General features: G+C 36.2%; 1 protein-coding gene across 1 annotated transcript in view; it reads left to right on the forward strand.

The window, feature by feature from the left end:
* OXCT1 (3-oxoacid CoA transferase 1) overlaps nt 1-14,912 on the forward strand; it is a gene marked incomplete at its 5' end in the record, with an annotated part of 79,314 nt that overhangs the window by 29,208 nt on the left and 35,194 nt on the right. Inside the window, 2 exons of the mRNA XM_010140079.1 lie at nt 11,985-12,092; nt 14,692-14,803. Of these exons, the coding sequence (XP_010138381.1) occupies nt 11,985-12,092; nt 14,692-14,803 (220 nt within the window). The remainder of the gene's footprint in view (nt 1-11,984; nt 12,093-14,691; nt 14,804-14,912) is intronic.

Below are 14,912 nucleotides of genomic sequence, written 5' to 3' on the forward strand. Positions count from 1 at the left end.
AGGAATGCCTCTTAGGAAGACTGACTTCATGAACTCAAAGACTTGGAAAATGAAGACTTCTGGGAGGTATAACCAAGAACAAATAAAGTAAGGGAAGACTGTTAAGAGCTGGAGAATAAACTTTTTTCCAGCATGGAGAAAGGTTTGGAAAATTAGTAGGCATTTGACCTTGATCACGGTCACTGCAATTGCAAATACAGAATAAAAAATGACAGAAAGTGAGACCAAGGTCAGATGTCTGAGGCTGAGCATTACAAAACCCAAACAAGCAAGAGAGCTTAAGCACATAGGAGCAAACTCAGAAATCTCCAGTATAGTAGAAATAAAGAAGACTTGAAAGTAGCAAGAAATGTTTTTAAGAATATATCCATAGTGGGCTGGGAGACCAAGGACATTGGTAACTAGTTCACTGTTCAATAAAAAGAGAAAAATTACCAATGCAGACTACAAAAATGGCTAAACTTTAATGTCTTTTCTGTTTCAGTATTCAGCAATGTTAAAAACCAGTTTGATGGCTGTTATGGTGCCACTCATGGAAGGTTAAAGAACAAGTAAGATAAGGATTGGAACTGAAATCCAGGGACCACCAGTATTGATCTGGAAGAGCAGCTTGTAGAAACATTTGCATGCCGTTGCCACAGTAATTTTAGTTTGCCAAAAAGAAGCCTGTGTCTAGACTTGAATGCTCTTATGTTGTTTTTACATTGTATTTGATTCCTTGATTCTGAGTGTCCATGTGTTTATTAAAAGACAGAACAGAACCCAAAACATTTTTACAGCTGTCATGCAGATCATCTTATGATGATTTAAGAAGCACTGGAATGGGCTGGGCTAGAAAGGAGTTCACAAGGTAGTTCTTAGTTAGCATGCTTCTGATTTTCAGGAGAATAAACTTCAACAGTGAATTTAGCTATTTGTTTTCTGTTGTTGTTGTTGTTTTTTCCTATGGTTGTTTTTCTTTTATATATAACCTGTAATTAAGTGGGTTCATTTGGCACTTCATTGCTGGAGTACTGAATGTTAAGTGGTTACAATTCATAGCAGATCAAATTGCTGCTTACTGCTCTTCAGATAGTTTTACCTACACACAACATCGTGCTGTATGATGTGAACTTGTGAATTTTTTTATCTGTCTCATATTTTATTCCTTTCTAAATTCAGACTTTCTTGAATGAATATCATTAGCTAGCTTTCTCAGCATTCAGCTTGAGAAGTTCATTGCAGGTGCGAATATAATATTCAGTGAAAAAAAATCCTTTTATCCTTGTCACATATGTTAAGAACAAATATGACATTCAAAAAGAACAAGATAAAGCAAGTCCATTCTTGATTAGTAGGTACTGCAGATTTTCAGGAAGCCAGTGTGCTGGGAAAACTGATGGAAAGCCTGTTTTTCTCCTGCAGCTAAATTTAGGGGTTTTTTTTCATAACAATTTGTAGAAAGCCTGATGTACTGTGCATTTGAAGTATATTTTATTAACAGTACTCATGTCCTGTATCATAAGAATTTGAAAATTAGTAGGATTTAAAATGCTAGGTTTAACTTTTCATTGTATGTAGAAATATGTACAATAAATTAGTGGAAATTCTTATGCTCTGTTTTGTGTGTAAGATGTGTTTATCAATCAATCCATGATTTACCAGGTTTTGCATTTTAAATCACATGTGATTGTATCACTGAAAAGATAGTTCAGAGAGACTTTTAGCCTTTATTCCAGGAATTTATCTGCATATATACTTTTATATATGTGTCTTAAAGCAATAATTCATTTTCTGTGCTGGTAACATCTCTGTAATGGAGATTTCTAGTACAAAATGAGAAAGATTGTACATTCAAACTGAAAATCTTACAAAAAGTTCACAATGTGAGTAATTGCCTACTGTCATTAAACAAATGCATTTTTTTCAGGTGGACAAAACACTGAGATTTGAAAAGCTGCAGCCTTTTAACTATCGTTGCAGTAAGAATTTTGGAGTAATTGTTTGAGTCAGTAGCTCAGATCTGAATCTTCTCTTCCATCATTCTTCCCTGCAAATCCTATAGAATGGAATTATTCAGTGAAGGAAGTGAAGGTTGGAAGAGAAGTGAAGGATTGAGATACCACGACTGTCTCAAATTCGAATTATGATGACTTTTCAGGCTGAAGAAGATGGTAAAAGAGTGGATGAGGATCACAGAGCAGTTTTCTATTTCCATCTCCCAAAGAGTTTCCTGATGCTTATTTGAAAGTTCACTAGTGTTTGGGTTTTTTTCAAAACTGTGTTAAATTGCTTTATAGAAGATGTGCACTCATGAAGTCCAGTGTGTGGAAATGCACTCCTGTTGATAATCGCATGAATTAGATACTAGATTACTTATTTTTCCACTTGTGATAAAGCTAGAGAAAGCGAGAGCTAAACAAATCTTAAAACAACTTCATGTTTAAACAGGTGCTTTGTCTCCTTTATTGTAGAAAACCAGGCACATTTCTCTTTCGTGTTAACCTTTGGAATAAGTCAAATATATTTGACTCATATATTGACAAATATGTTTATATCTGTCTTTTTCTTTGTATTGAAAGAAGCCTGTAAAAGCAAAGAGTTGAAATACATTCCTGATCAAAACAGTGGAGGTATGTGGCCAACTGGCTGTGTAAGCAATGCTCTAAGGAGCACTTTTAACCCCCCCAGGCTCTCAAAGTGCTGAATTTCTCAAACACTCTGGAGCATCAAGAGCTGCAAATGAAGGTACAAATGTATCTATCAGTTAGATTTTTAAGTAAACTAAATTTCTCAGTAAAAATGGTTTCAGGTACCAATTATTTCCTGCAGTACCATCAAAATAGACACAGTTTTATGCCAAATTTTTGCCTATTCAAATTCCAGGCTGATGAAAGTTATAGTGATGTCTCATGGTTCTCCCTTGTTCTTTTAAGTGAATTAGGCGAGTTCTTATGCACCTTTGATTCTGTTGCTTTGTGCTGTTGTTTTTTTGTTGTTGTTGTTTGGTTGGTTTTTTTTAAAATCGTGTATTTTGATAATGTTTTAGCTTTAGTAACATCTTGCAATAAGCCAGCTTGAGAAACAGGTTCCTAGTCTGGACAGCAGCACATTCTTTGCCGTAGTATTTGGTCACCTCATGTAAGGCATTTAGGAGAGCTTATCTGCTTTCTGTTTGGCTTTGCCACCAGCAATTAAAAAAGACTCCTGTTCCTGCATGCACACTGGAAGTAGACTGTCCCTTGATTTTTCTCAGCCATGTGTGCACTCATTTTCTCCTGGTGTTTATGTGCTGAAAAAAGCTATTTTTACATGGTTTTGGTCTTAAATTTTCAGAAATGTAATGGTAGTTATGCTTCATTCATTCAAAATTAAAACTAATCTGGGATTTGAGGAAACTCCAGATTTCAGGGACTAAACTGAGCTATCATACGAGTAGAATTAATTGCTATTTTGCGATGGAAACTGTCAGATTCTGTCAAGGTTGAACATATGCTAACCAAATGTATCTGATTGAGACATCTGGCTTATGGGAAAGGAGAGAACAAGGCAAGTTAGGAAGTTAGCCATCCAACTCACTTCAAGACATTGTCTAGACTTTTAGACACAAGGAGAACAAAAATTGCTAAATGAATGTGAAGGTTTCTAGGAGTGCTGAATTTTTCTTTCAACAATTCAGAGGAATCAAGAGACAGCAAATAAAACTATCATTAATTTATTTCTGTTTCTCCCCTGTCTGGGCAGGGGAGGGTTAAAAACCCAAACAGTTTCTATAAAATCAGTTTAAATAAGTTGCATAAGAGTTGCTGGCAATTTTAAGCCAGTTGATACTGGTGATGTGCTTCAGCAGTTACTCTACCTGATTGATAAATAGAGACAGAGTAGAAGTAGAGACATGATCTGGAGATAAGAGGTCATACTTGTTACGACTTTGAATATCAGGTGTGCTAAAGGTAATTTTTCAGTGTTGCTAGAAGGAAAGAAATCAGAATTTTCTCATTAGGCTGTGATAAGCAAAAACTTCTGGTTTTATGGTGTAAAGGACTCATTTATCACGTTTCTGTCAACTTCAGTGTCAAATAATATTTTTGGTTCTGTGAAGCACTTTATTTCTGTTTTTTATTTCCATGCATGACTAGTGCTCTCCCGACAGTTTCAGGAAGCATAATGATTATGTGCTAGAAAGGTTTTATTTTTCTTAAAATTTGGTACTTACAGTCTCTTGATACCCATATTCCTCTGGTTTCTGATTAATCTGTGGAAAATGTCTAAGCCACATGGCATACTACCATCTTCCAATCCTTTCCTTGAAAAATGCTCTGGCTATCTTCTGCCTTTACGCTGCGGAAGAGTTTTACTGATCTTGAATATGATGGGATTTTGGGATGTTTGCTTTGATTTTGAAGATGAAATCGACCCATCAGTCCCTAGTTGAGAAAGAACATGGTAGCATGTAAAGTAGTTTTCAGAAATCTTTGTAAACTACCACTGCCTATAATGAAGGTCTGAAATAAGGAGGATAACTAAGATATGTGCACACATAAAGTGGCATCCTGAGATTATTGTCTTTTTGTTGCCCCTTTTGAGATAAGTGCAGAGTTTCTTTTTCTTACCAGAGAGAGCTAGCAACAGAATTTCTTACAGATTAGCTGCTAATACATTGTTTTACCCTGATTACCTTCTATATGTTTCCTGTTTAGCATGCTCTGGTCTGACCCTTAGAGGTGTTCCTTGAATTTGAAGGTGGTTTAGTGGGACTTGCGTAGCCTGGAAAATACAAACAATTAAATCTCTGATTATTTTAAAAAATATCTAAAAATATGTTTTAGTTTTCCACTACTCCCTTCAATACTTCCTCTTAGTATATTTTTGAAAGTAAAGCTTAAAATTACCTCCTGATCTTTAAGTTATATTTCTCTGAACACGTAGGAGATTAGATCTTTCTGTCTCTTTGCATTTGTCATTTCTCTGATACAAGTATAAAATAAAATCTTTTGTTGAGATTAAAGCTAATTTTTTTTTACTCTTCTTGATAATACGTGAATAATTTTAATTTAAAAGGTTACTTATTTTTACCTTTAATCAGTTCAAAGGCTTTCAGTCTAACATAATTTGAAAATAAGCATTGAAGTACAAGAATAATGTATTTGAAGAAACATACGTTTTGTTTGTAAAATGCTGAAAGATATCCTTACAGTCTGGAGTGGGAGGATTTGGGATGTGGACAGTTACCTTATTCAGTAGAAGTGCCTAGTACAGGTTAGAGAAGTTCTTTTGCCATTAGCTAGCCCTTAACAAGTGACTGTTGTGGAGTTTTTGTTTGTTTTCTTTTAGGTCCTCTTCCATTATTTTGATTATTTGATTGAAAATTAATTATATCATGTAATATAAAAAAATATATCCAAAATAGCCTTTTCCAGATCTGAGAAGGCATTTTTATACGTATTCAGTGTGGATGGTTGCATTTCATTTTGTGTAAGGAACCGACAAGTTGGTAAGAACATCAGTATGTTCCCATTTTTGTTGTTACTACTGTCATCCAGTTCAATAGTAAGAATAAGCACCAGGCACTGTGAAATCACATCGTTTCATCCAGAAAGCACAAGTCTCAAAAAATGATCATAACCAACGTGAACTCATGGGTGGTGTATATCGAAACAACCAGATTTTAGGAGGGGTTTAGGAAGGCACACTCCTTCGGTGTGTCTGCTGCAGCAGCTGGATTGGTTAGTAATACTGGGACTGGTAGATTGCCAAATCTTAAAGTAATCTCCCATAATTTTAATTCAGGTAATTTTACAGTAGAAAAATAGTGTAAAATCCAAATGAATGAATTTTAAAAAGCAAGAAAACAGCTATAATTTATTAATTTCCCTTTTAATGCATACAGAATTATATAGACCTACTTTGTGCAAATTGTCAAACAGGTACTTCCATCAATTTAATGCAGTAACATCAATAACCAATAATAGTTATCTGACTTTGCATTTTTCTTCATTATCTACTTTGCAAATGTTTTGAGGAAAAACTTGCGTTTTTCATTTTATACTTATGGAATACATTTTTACAGTGCGTATTTATAGGTGCGGTTGATAGCAAGCATTTATTGTATTGTTGAAGTAGCTACTTTTTAATAAAATAAATTCTATTGTTATTAGTGTCCCTATAGTCTCCCTAAGTGAATTTTTGTTTTGGGTAAAATTGCCCAGTTATAAGGAAAAAAAAAAAGGTGAAAATACATTGCTTTGAGAATGTTATTTTCTAGGGAGTATTCCTTTGAGAAATTTTGGTGTCTTCTGACTTTGAACATGCTCTTGAAACTAAAGAATATTGGTATCCTGACTTGCTAAAATGTGACTACCTTAAAAATTTCTGAAGAATTATAGTTCTCTGTATATGGTAGAACTTTTTCAGAGGCTGTTGTTTAAATTTTTCATATTCTTTCATGGATGCACACAGCTTTACAAATAGATAGCTTTGGCAGATAGTCCAGTATTCTCCCTCTGTTCTTTGTGATTGTTATTCCAGAACTGCTATGCACGAGTACCCAGAGCTGGTAATACAGTGCGGTTGCTGTCAGCAGTTCAGCATGGAGGAAGAGGTTAAAGGTGTGGAACAGAAAGGAGCAGTTGGAAGAAACAGGCAGCAGGTGCAGAGAAGTGTGAGAGAAGAGATTAAGCCTTAGTCAACCAGAAGTGGAGGTAATTGAGGAGATTTAGAATGGAGAAAACAAAGGTGGGATATAATCTAGCAGAGGCTTCTGACTTAGGAGGATCTGCAGCCACATCATGAAAAACCTGGAGACAAACATAGAACATTTATGTCAGCTTTGCTTCCCTAATGATCAGGTATGACATTGGCAACGCATCTCACTGTTTTTCTCGGTGGTGTTCACAGAGGATAACAGGCTTTAGAAACCAGGAAAAAATATAGGGTACATAGGATCTTCATTGGTATGAAACAGGCAAATTAACAGCTGTGTGCTATTCCTCTGTTGCAAAGAGAAGAAAGCACACAGTGGAATTAGAAGAGATAATAATAAATTTTCTTCGTACTAGTTGTAGAAATGCAACGATAGAGTCTTTTGGGTTCCACAAAAAATATTAGACAAGTTCATGGTCCATCGGAAGCTGTGAAGCTAGGTGGTCTGTGTCCATCTTCTGACTGAGGATATCCCTAAACTGCATGTTGCTAGAAACTGAGGGAATATAACCAGAAATACCATGCTGTCTTTTAAGCTCCTGTTCTTGCCAAGAAAAAGGATTACTGGACTAAGTGGATCTTCAGCATGATGCAGATCAGTCTCATTAGGCTAAAGGTTCTCCACTAAGTGTGAATGTTACAGATTTTTACTGTTCCTCTGTCCCTCAGTGTGCTTAGGAAGACGTTTACTCCAAGCCTGATGTGAGTGTAGTGTGGCAATTATTGAACAAGACCTACCTTTATCAGACTACTTGGTAGTTACTTGCTTTTTAAAGTTGTAAAAGTTTCTTCTTCGGGATGGATATTGACTGGATGTCATTTCATTACCATAGGAGTTTGGTAGGACTAGGAATTTCATGATCTGGCTGATCTTAGAGTCAGAAAAGGCAAGAATTGAATTCAGAAGATCCTCTGTTTCAACTCCCTTTGTGCAGGCAGAACTGAGTAAATATTAACCTGCTTTGCTGTTTCCTGGAGTCCAATACTTCTGTATAGTGTGCTTTTAATTTCCAGTGACCTGTTTTCAGAGCTTTTTGCACAATTATGCCTAAACAATTAAAATTGACTGAATTTTTTTTTCTTGTTTGTCATTAGCCTTGAGGAATGGTTGATCACAGTTTCTGTTATCTTGAGTGAACCGGACAAATGTAACTTTTTTTCATAGCCCTTATTGTGTGGGTTGGGTTTTTTTTAACATCTTATGATTTTATTTTTTATTGAATTTTGCAGTGACATGCTGACTCAGTAGTGAACTGAAGTGCTCTAATGAGTTTGTCTTGAGCATCTAAGGGGCTAAATTTGATTTAATTCTTCTGTTGTTTTGGACATTTGGCCAGTCGTAAAGTTTTATTCTACTTACATTCTGCTGGGTATTTTTTTATTCCAGTTTGAAGAACTGAAATGTACTAGAGTAATTAAGATAGTGATAGAGAGATTTAATAAAACCAGTGTAAAAATAAGCTACTTAAAAATGCATAGATTTTGTTAAGCTTGCTCTCTCATCCACCCACACACACATATTTTCCATTTTTTTTGCCCCAATAATAAAGAATTATATTGTCATTTCTGGTTATAGCTTAGCTTTATGAAAACCGAGATTTAAAACTAAAACAGCTGCAAATACTTCATCTGTCATAAAGGACCTAATTAGGCTGCAGAAATAGGTTAAAAGGTACATGCTCAAAGGAAAGGAAAGGCCTTTTTATTTTCAAGTATTTTGACCTGAATAGTGGTGCCATTGTAATTTCCTTACCAGTTTTTTGGCCAAGAAACAGAGTTCTTTATCTTTCTTACTGGAAGTCCATAACCTTTAAGGTTCCTTTTCTCTCTCTGGAATTCTTCAAAAATTCTTGGAACAGTAGCTGAATTTTGTAAGCAAAAATAAACTACTTTAAAAAAGGGGAAAGCAGATGCAAATTACAGAAGGAAATGATATTGTGAAACAAATGACCATTGATTCTATGGGTGCTGACACCAAAAGGAATGGCAGAAGGCTCATGTGAATCATAGCGGAGAACAGCTTTTATGTTCTGGATGTACTTGCAGATAAACCAGTATTCAGAAATGATTGAATTTAGTCATTCTGCTTCCATTGTCAGCAATCAGACAAGATTTGCAAGAACATTTATACTCAGGAAGAAAACCAGTACTGTGAAACTCTTGACACAATGAAAGAATCATACATCAGAGCCTTCTGAAGAGGAACTCAGCCCATATGGTCTCTTGAAGTTACTCTTTAACTGTACCTGTGTAGCAATGTTGTAAACAATTTATATCTTCTAGCACGTTGATGAAGTTAAAAGGAACACATGTGATTGAGGTATTCTAAATGGTACCAGAGTATTTTGATTCGCTAATTAAAAAAAGTGCTGGAGGCGGTCTGCCCTGATAAGTTTCCTCTTTATGCTTTGGCAGACTTTGTGTCTCTTGGGTGGAATGCTGTATAATGATTTTTGATGTTTACAGGGAATCTTTTGTGCCTGACAAAATAAAGCCTACGGCGAGGTAAATATAGAGAAGAAAGAACAGAAGGGTAGGTAAGATGGAGAGCAGAACAGGAAAAAAACTCACACACATCCTTTTAATTATTAATATGAATGCTCTCCATGTCTCATTGAGGCTTAGGCTGTGGATGTATTACAGAAAAGACTCATAAAAGAGTATGAAACCTGAAAGGGAGGTGATTATATCCAATTATGAAACTACTTATTTTTGCATTATTATTCATATCCATAATGATAGTGCTTGGGTTACGTCTTGCAGTAGTCACAGAAAGTTAAGTTGCTGATTCCCACAGCTGTCAGGTCTCCTGTTTTCTCTTTTGATAGCACACCTTCATCTGCAGTAGCAGTGCTGGCAATACTGATGGAGGCTGCTGGCAAGCTGTCTTCATGTCTCAGCTGGAGTACCACCTAGTTTCCTGAGAGCAGAACTGGGAGAGAGAGTTGGAGGAACGGGATGATGTTTGTACTCTGTCTGCGTGAATTCTTTCTTTTCCATATAAACATGCTGATTAATTCCACTTGCAGAACTGGATGATAGGTATTCTTGCAAACATTACGTGCAAATTTTAATCTTCTTTTAAAATTCCGTTTTATTACTGTATTTTAATTACATTTGATACATATTTCACACCAGTAAGAGTAGCGGGGGGGCTGCCTGTGAACACAAAGTGTTCCAGTCTGCAGGGATCCTTAGGCTCATTTGAAGTCCCTAAGACAAAATACAGTTTGTCTGTGTTATGTTCATTTAGGATAATATATGGACATAATAAATAATTTTGTTGATGGTTCTTGTGAGGAAAAGCTATCATGCTTACTTCTGTTTCCAGAGAGACAAAATACTAATGAATTAAAGGAATGGGGTGACTAGTAACAAAATCCCACAATTTTTTTTTTTTTTGATAAATTTCTTATTTTGTGTATTCCATGGGGGAAGAGAGACAGTGTGTCAAGTTTTCTGACATCACAATTCCATTGAACTTGGTTGAATTGTGCTGGCAAATATTTTGGTTTTGTAGTTTCAGCTTCTGCATCAAATAAATGTAGTTATTTTATGAGAAAGTTCGAATCAGTAGCAATTAGTATTCTCCAGGCCTAATTTTCCACCTGATAAGTGAAGACAATTCTACTTAGAAAAGGTGAATTTGGGAGTTCTGCTGATAGCAGATCATTGACTTGTGTATGGCTTTGTTGAACAGTCTTGTCTCCTGCTTATCCTCCCTTTTGAGCATATTCTGATATCCTGCAGGATATCAGAAGTATCAGGATATCCAGGAGTGCAGGATGCTTCAGCTGTGTGTTTCAGGCTCTTTTCTTTTTACCCTGTATTTGACTTGGTCTCCATATTAATTTTAAAATTCATGCATAATATAAGAAACTTCAAGTAAGATAGGTCATAGAAGTGATTGCACCATTTTTTTGTGAACACAGCAGTCTGAATTTTTTAAAATATTGATTTGATTGTCTCTCCTTATTATGTGGATAAGGACTTTCTGCATATGTGATTCTGCACTCCATGAACACTGAGGCTGATGTTTCTGTGACTCTTATTGACACTTCCTTACCACCTTTGCCTTATAGATTTCATAGCTTGTCTCTTCCTGCCTGCTTACCCCAGGGATTTTTTAGCGATCACCTGAAACTGGGCCTGTGGTCTTCAGTTCACTAATTTTTCCTCTCCCTCTGCCATTTTTTAGGGTGGATTTGTTTATTTGTTTATTATCACACTGCCAGACACAGTAGGAAGGTAACTGTCTATCAGATATGTACTATAGATTTTATTACTAATCGCATTGTGCAGTAACAGTGGGATGTCAAACTGAATTACAAGCTCTTTAATGTTGCTGGCTGGAGATGGCTGCTAAGTGATGTACCCTTACCGATGTGTGAAACCCAGGGTCTCGTTTTGGGAATCTTAGACTTTGGACATTCCTGAAAGCTTAACTAGTTCCTGGTGATAAAGCAGTGTGGAAACTTATTTAATTTCTTTTTGAGTAGATTGTTTCAGAAGTTACGTGTGACCTGTTGCTCTAACATTATGCATTTTCTCTGCGGTCGCATGCAGGTACAGCCCTAACAGTAGCGTTTGTTTCGTGACAGTGAGGTGTGCTGTCTGCACCTGAGAGGAAACTGCCCAGCATGCCTGAGGATCTGTGCTGCAGGCATCTGACCATAGCAGGGCTTCCAGACAGACCACCCTGAATTCAGACGTAGAAGGAAGGAAAACTGTTTGTGATGCTTCAAATCAGTGACATTTCAAATGTACTGTGTGTAAATCAGTGCCTTTTTGTGCTGAATCTCTGTTTCATAATTGTAGAGAATTTGATCTTCACATCTTTCTTGCAATCAATAATTACAGTTCAAATGTTTTCAATTTTATTTTTGAGTACGCTGTGGAGAAACTTCATTACAGCTTCTGTGTTTGTATCCTTAAAATTCATACTTCTGCTTTGTACTCTGACATTGTTACCTGGGTATTGTTTCTGTTTCCTTCTTTTTGGATGGAAATTATTTGTAGGTACAAACAACTCTGATGTAACTGTACATGGTGTATTTCTTCAAGGTGGTCATACAAACTGGGCTGTAAAAACACACTACTTTCTATTTGCATGTGGAAATATTCTTTGAAAGAAGAGGAAGGGTAAGCATCTAAAATAGCCTGTTTTAAAGGGGTGTATCTATTTTGTGTCATCTGTACTTTTCTTTACTTGATCCACTGTGTATTTAATATTTGAAACTTAATTGCGAATAAAATCTCTCATTGAATACTAAATATTTTCACTTTCTCTTCTCTCTCTGTAGGTGGAAGAAATTGTTGATATAGGAGCATTTGCCCCAGAAGACATTCATGTTCCCAAAATCTATGTTGATCGCCTGATACAAGGAGAGAAATTTGAGAAGAGAATTGAAGTAAGTAGCTTAGCTTCTCCATCACAACATTTCAGTTTGGGCTGTGTTTTAGAACTGATGGGGTTTTTACTCTAGCCACTAGAAAATAGTGTGAGAACGACCTGTCAAGTTGTGCTAAGTACTGGCTTAGGTAGCTACTTCTGTAGTAAGTAAGGGGCCTGAGAGTAGAGCCTTGTTTCTTATTCCTCAGCCCCTGTGGTTCAGTCCCTGAATAATTTAGAACAACTGCTTGTACTCCTGGATGCCTTTAATATAGTTGAAAATCTCATTGAAATGCTACTTCATTCTTCTTCCTTTTCTCAGTTCACTTTCTGTAGACACAACAAGGGAAACACCTAGACTGAGAGCTGCCTTTGACAATTGTATACTGTATTTTCGACTGGAGAGGTTTTGTCATGGGCATGTAGGGCCAGTCTCAGCCCCTTTTTTGTCATCTATTGAATTACATTACATTGCAGAGGTCCTGGAACCTTTCTTTCCTTTTCCTTAATGAGGAACTTTTTTAGCCACTGGCATCTCTGGTCTGAATAAAAGATGTGAATAACTATTAAAAATCGCAGCAATAGTATTCCAGCACTGAAAACATTAAAGAAAATTATGATTGTGTAATTGTTCCTTGTTTCTGTGGCTTTTCCTTGCTCCAGCTGTGTCCCTATCCTCATTTTGGTGATGTGACAATGCTCTTAAAATGCAGTTGAAAATTCTTTCTCTCTCCTGTGTCTCCATGCTCTGGAGGTAGAAATTATTCAAAATGTTATCAGAAGAACTGGTCAAGGGGGAGATACATGACACAAGCAAAAAAAAAAAAAAAAACTTGGAAAAAAGTACAGAAAGGAATTGTAATACTTAAGTTTTTACTATTGAAATCAAATCCAAAAGTCCTAGAAAGTCATACAAGTAAACTCCTGTATGAATGTGAAGATTAAAAAGCTTTTTTTTATTTTCTTCTGCCTGTTCATTCTGCAAAAGCATATTATATGCTGTTGAGTATTTGACTGGAAACAGATGTGTCAAACTTTTTTTCTTCTTCTGAGCATGTTGTGCTAGACAGCAATTAATGGCTTGTTCAGTTCTTCTGAATGAATGCAGTATCTCACGGAAAAGCTTTTACCTTTCATAAGAGAAATCCATTTTGCATGTATTAAACTGCCGTTCTTATTGCACTTTGGCAGTGGATGAAGAGGTGACAGTCTGTGCAATAGAGACCTTTATACGAACACCTGATTGGTTTGACTCCATTAGTCAGTATACCTACCTAGTCAACTGCCCCCTTCCTTGTATCCTTAAAAAAAAAAAAAGTGATGTGGGGGGGAAAGCTACTATAAACTGCACAGCAAAGTTGTAACAGAGATTAATTTTGTTTGATTTTATAATTCCGGCAATAGCACCTCCCATTAAGAGAGCTGTAGGAAGGAAATGGCAGATTTATTTACTCTGCCATAAAACATTATATATGAAGGAAATGGCCATATATATGAAAGCACTGAGGATGATAAGTGGTAAGAGCAGAGATGAGGAATAAAGAGAATAAAGGGAAGCTCATCTGTCAAAATTCTTGCTGGCTTTAAATAGCAGTTCCTGCCTAATTTGGCTCAGATGTGATCCCTCTAGTGCAAATCATAGTTTCTATCCATCTTTCTCTTTGCTGCAGAGAAACACTCTGTGATTGTTCTTGCTCTTTCACTTGCAAGTGAAGCAATTCTAGCAAAAATAGCCACGGCATAAAAAGAAAGTTAATGGGAAATTCAAGAGGATTGATACTGACTGTTTGTGACAGCCTAAGAGGAACATGACTCCCAACACAGGGAAAAAAGGCACTGGTGATTGAAAGGAACAGAGGATAATTAATTTTGCCTGTTGTGTTCATTACGGCCTGGAGTAGGAGAGGATGTGGAGAAATATGGGGGTCATGTTGCCCAGAACAGTTTTATATGCATGGGAGAGATATACGAAGAACATAATCTATGTAAGCAATGATTTACTAATAAAGGTCTTACAAACTTCTTGAATTTCATGGTATTTTCACCTACAAGTGATTTAGGAAGCACCAAATTAAGGCCAGGAAATCTCAGAAAGAACTTCAGACAGTTTTATGCAAGATTATGCAGATTTATATTTGAAAATTTAGTTATGTAGCTCCCAGTATCTTTAGATGACTGACATTTGTTGGTCTCATGCATCTAAATCTAGAATAGCACCACTGAATCAAAAGAGTGCAGTCTTTGTATTTTAGGCCAGCATTTAAAAAATATATTTAGGTATCTCTGGGTAATGAATCTAAGGCTTCCTAGTATTTGCACTAATTCTTTGGGCCTTCTTAATCAGTTGTCTGCCTACCACATACTCTCTCAGCCTTGGCAATACAAACAAAGAAATAACATTTTGCTCTAAGGCTATCATTGGGGATATTTGATGACTCCATTTGCTTTTAGATAAGCTTTAGCTGATAGAATATAAGGTAATTTTTTTGGTGGAAGATGGTTAACTAACATCATTCTTAGACCAAGTATCTCAGAGCAATCACGAATCAGGCTTTTGTGTCTTGAGAAGCAAGAATCTGCATTTCGATCTTTATTTATGAATACTTCTTTCTTTGCAGCGCTTATCAATCCGAAAGCCTGAAGACACAAAAGCCAAACAAAAACCAGGAGACAATTTGAGGGAGAGGATCATCAGACGGGCTGCTTTAGAGTTTGAGGATGGCATGTATGGTATCCTTAAGCTGTGCTTTATATAGGTTAAAGTGACCACTCACTAGAGGAACAACCACATCTGTTTTGTTTGAGACAGGTTAACTACCATGCTTATTGTCTTTCCTGC

Source organism: Buceros rhinoceros, unplaced genomic scaffold (assembly GCF_000710305.1).
Source record: "Buceros rhinoceros silvestris isolate BGI_N320 unplaced genomic scaffold, ASM71030v1 scaffold2507, whole genome shotgun sequence".
Taxonomy (NCBI): Eukaryota; Metazoa; Chordata; class Aves; order Bucerotiformes; family Bucerotidae; genus Buceros; species Buceros rhinoceros.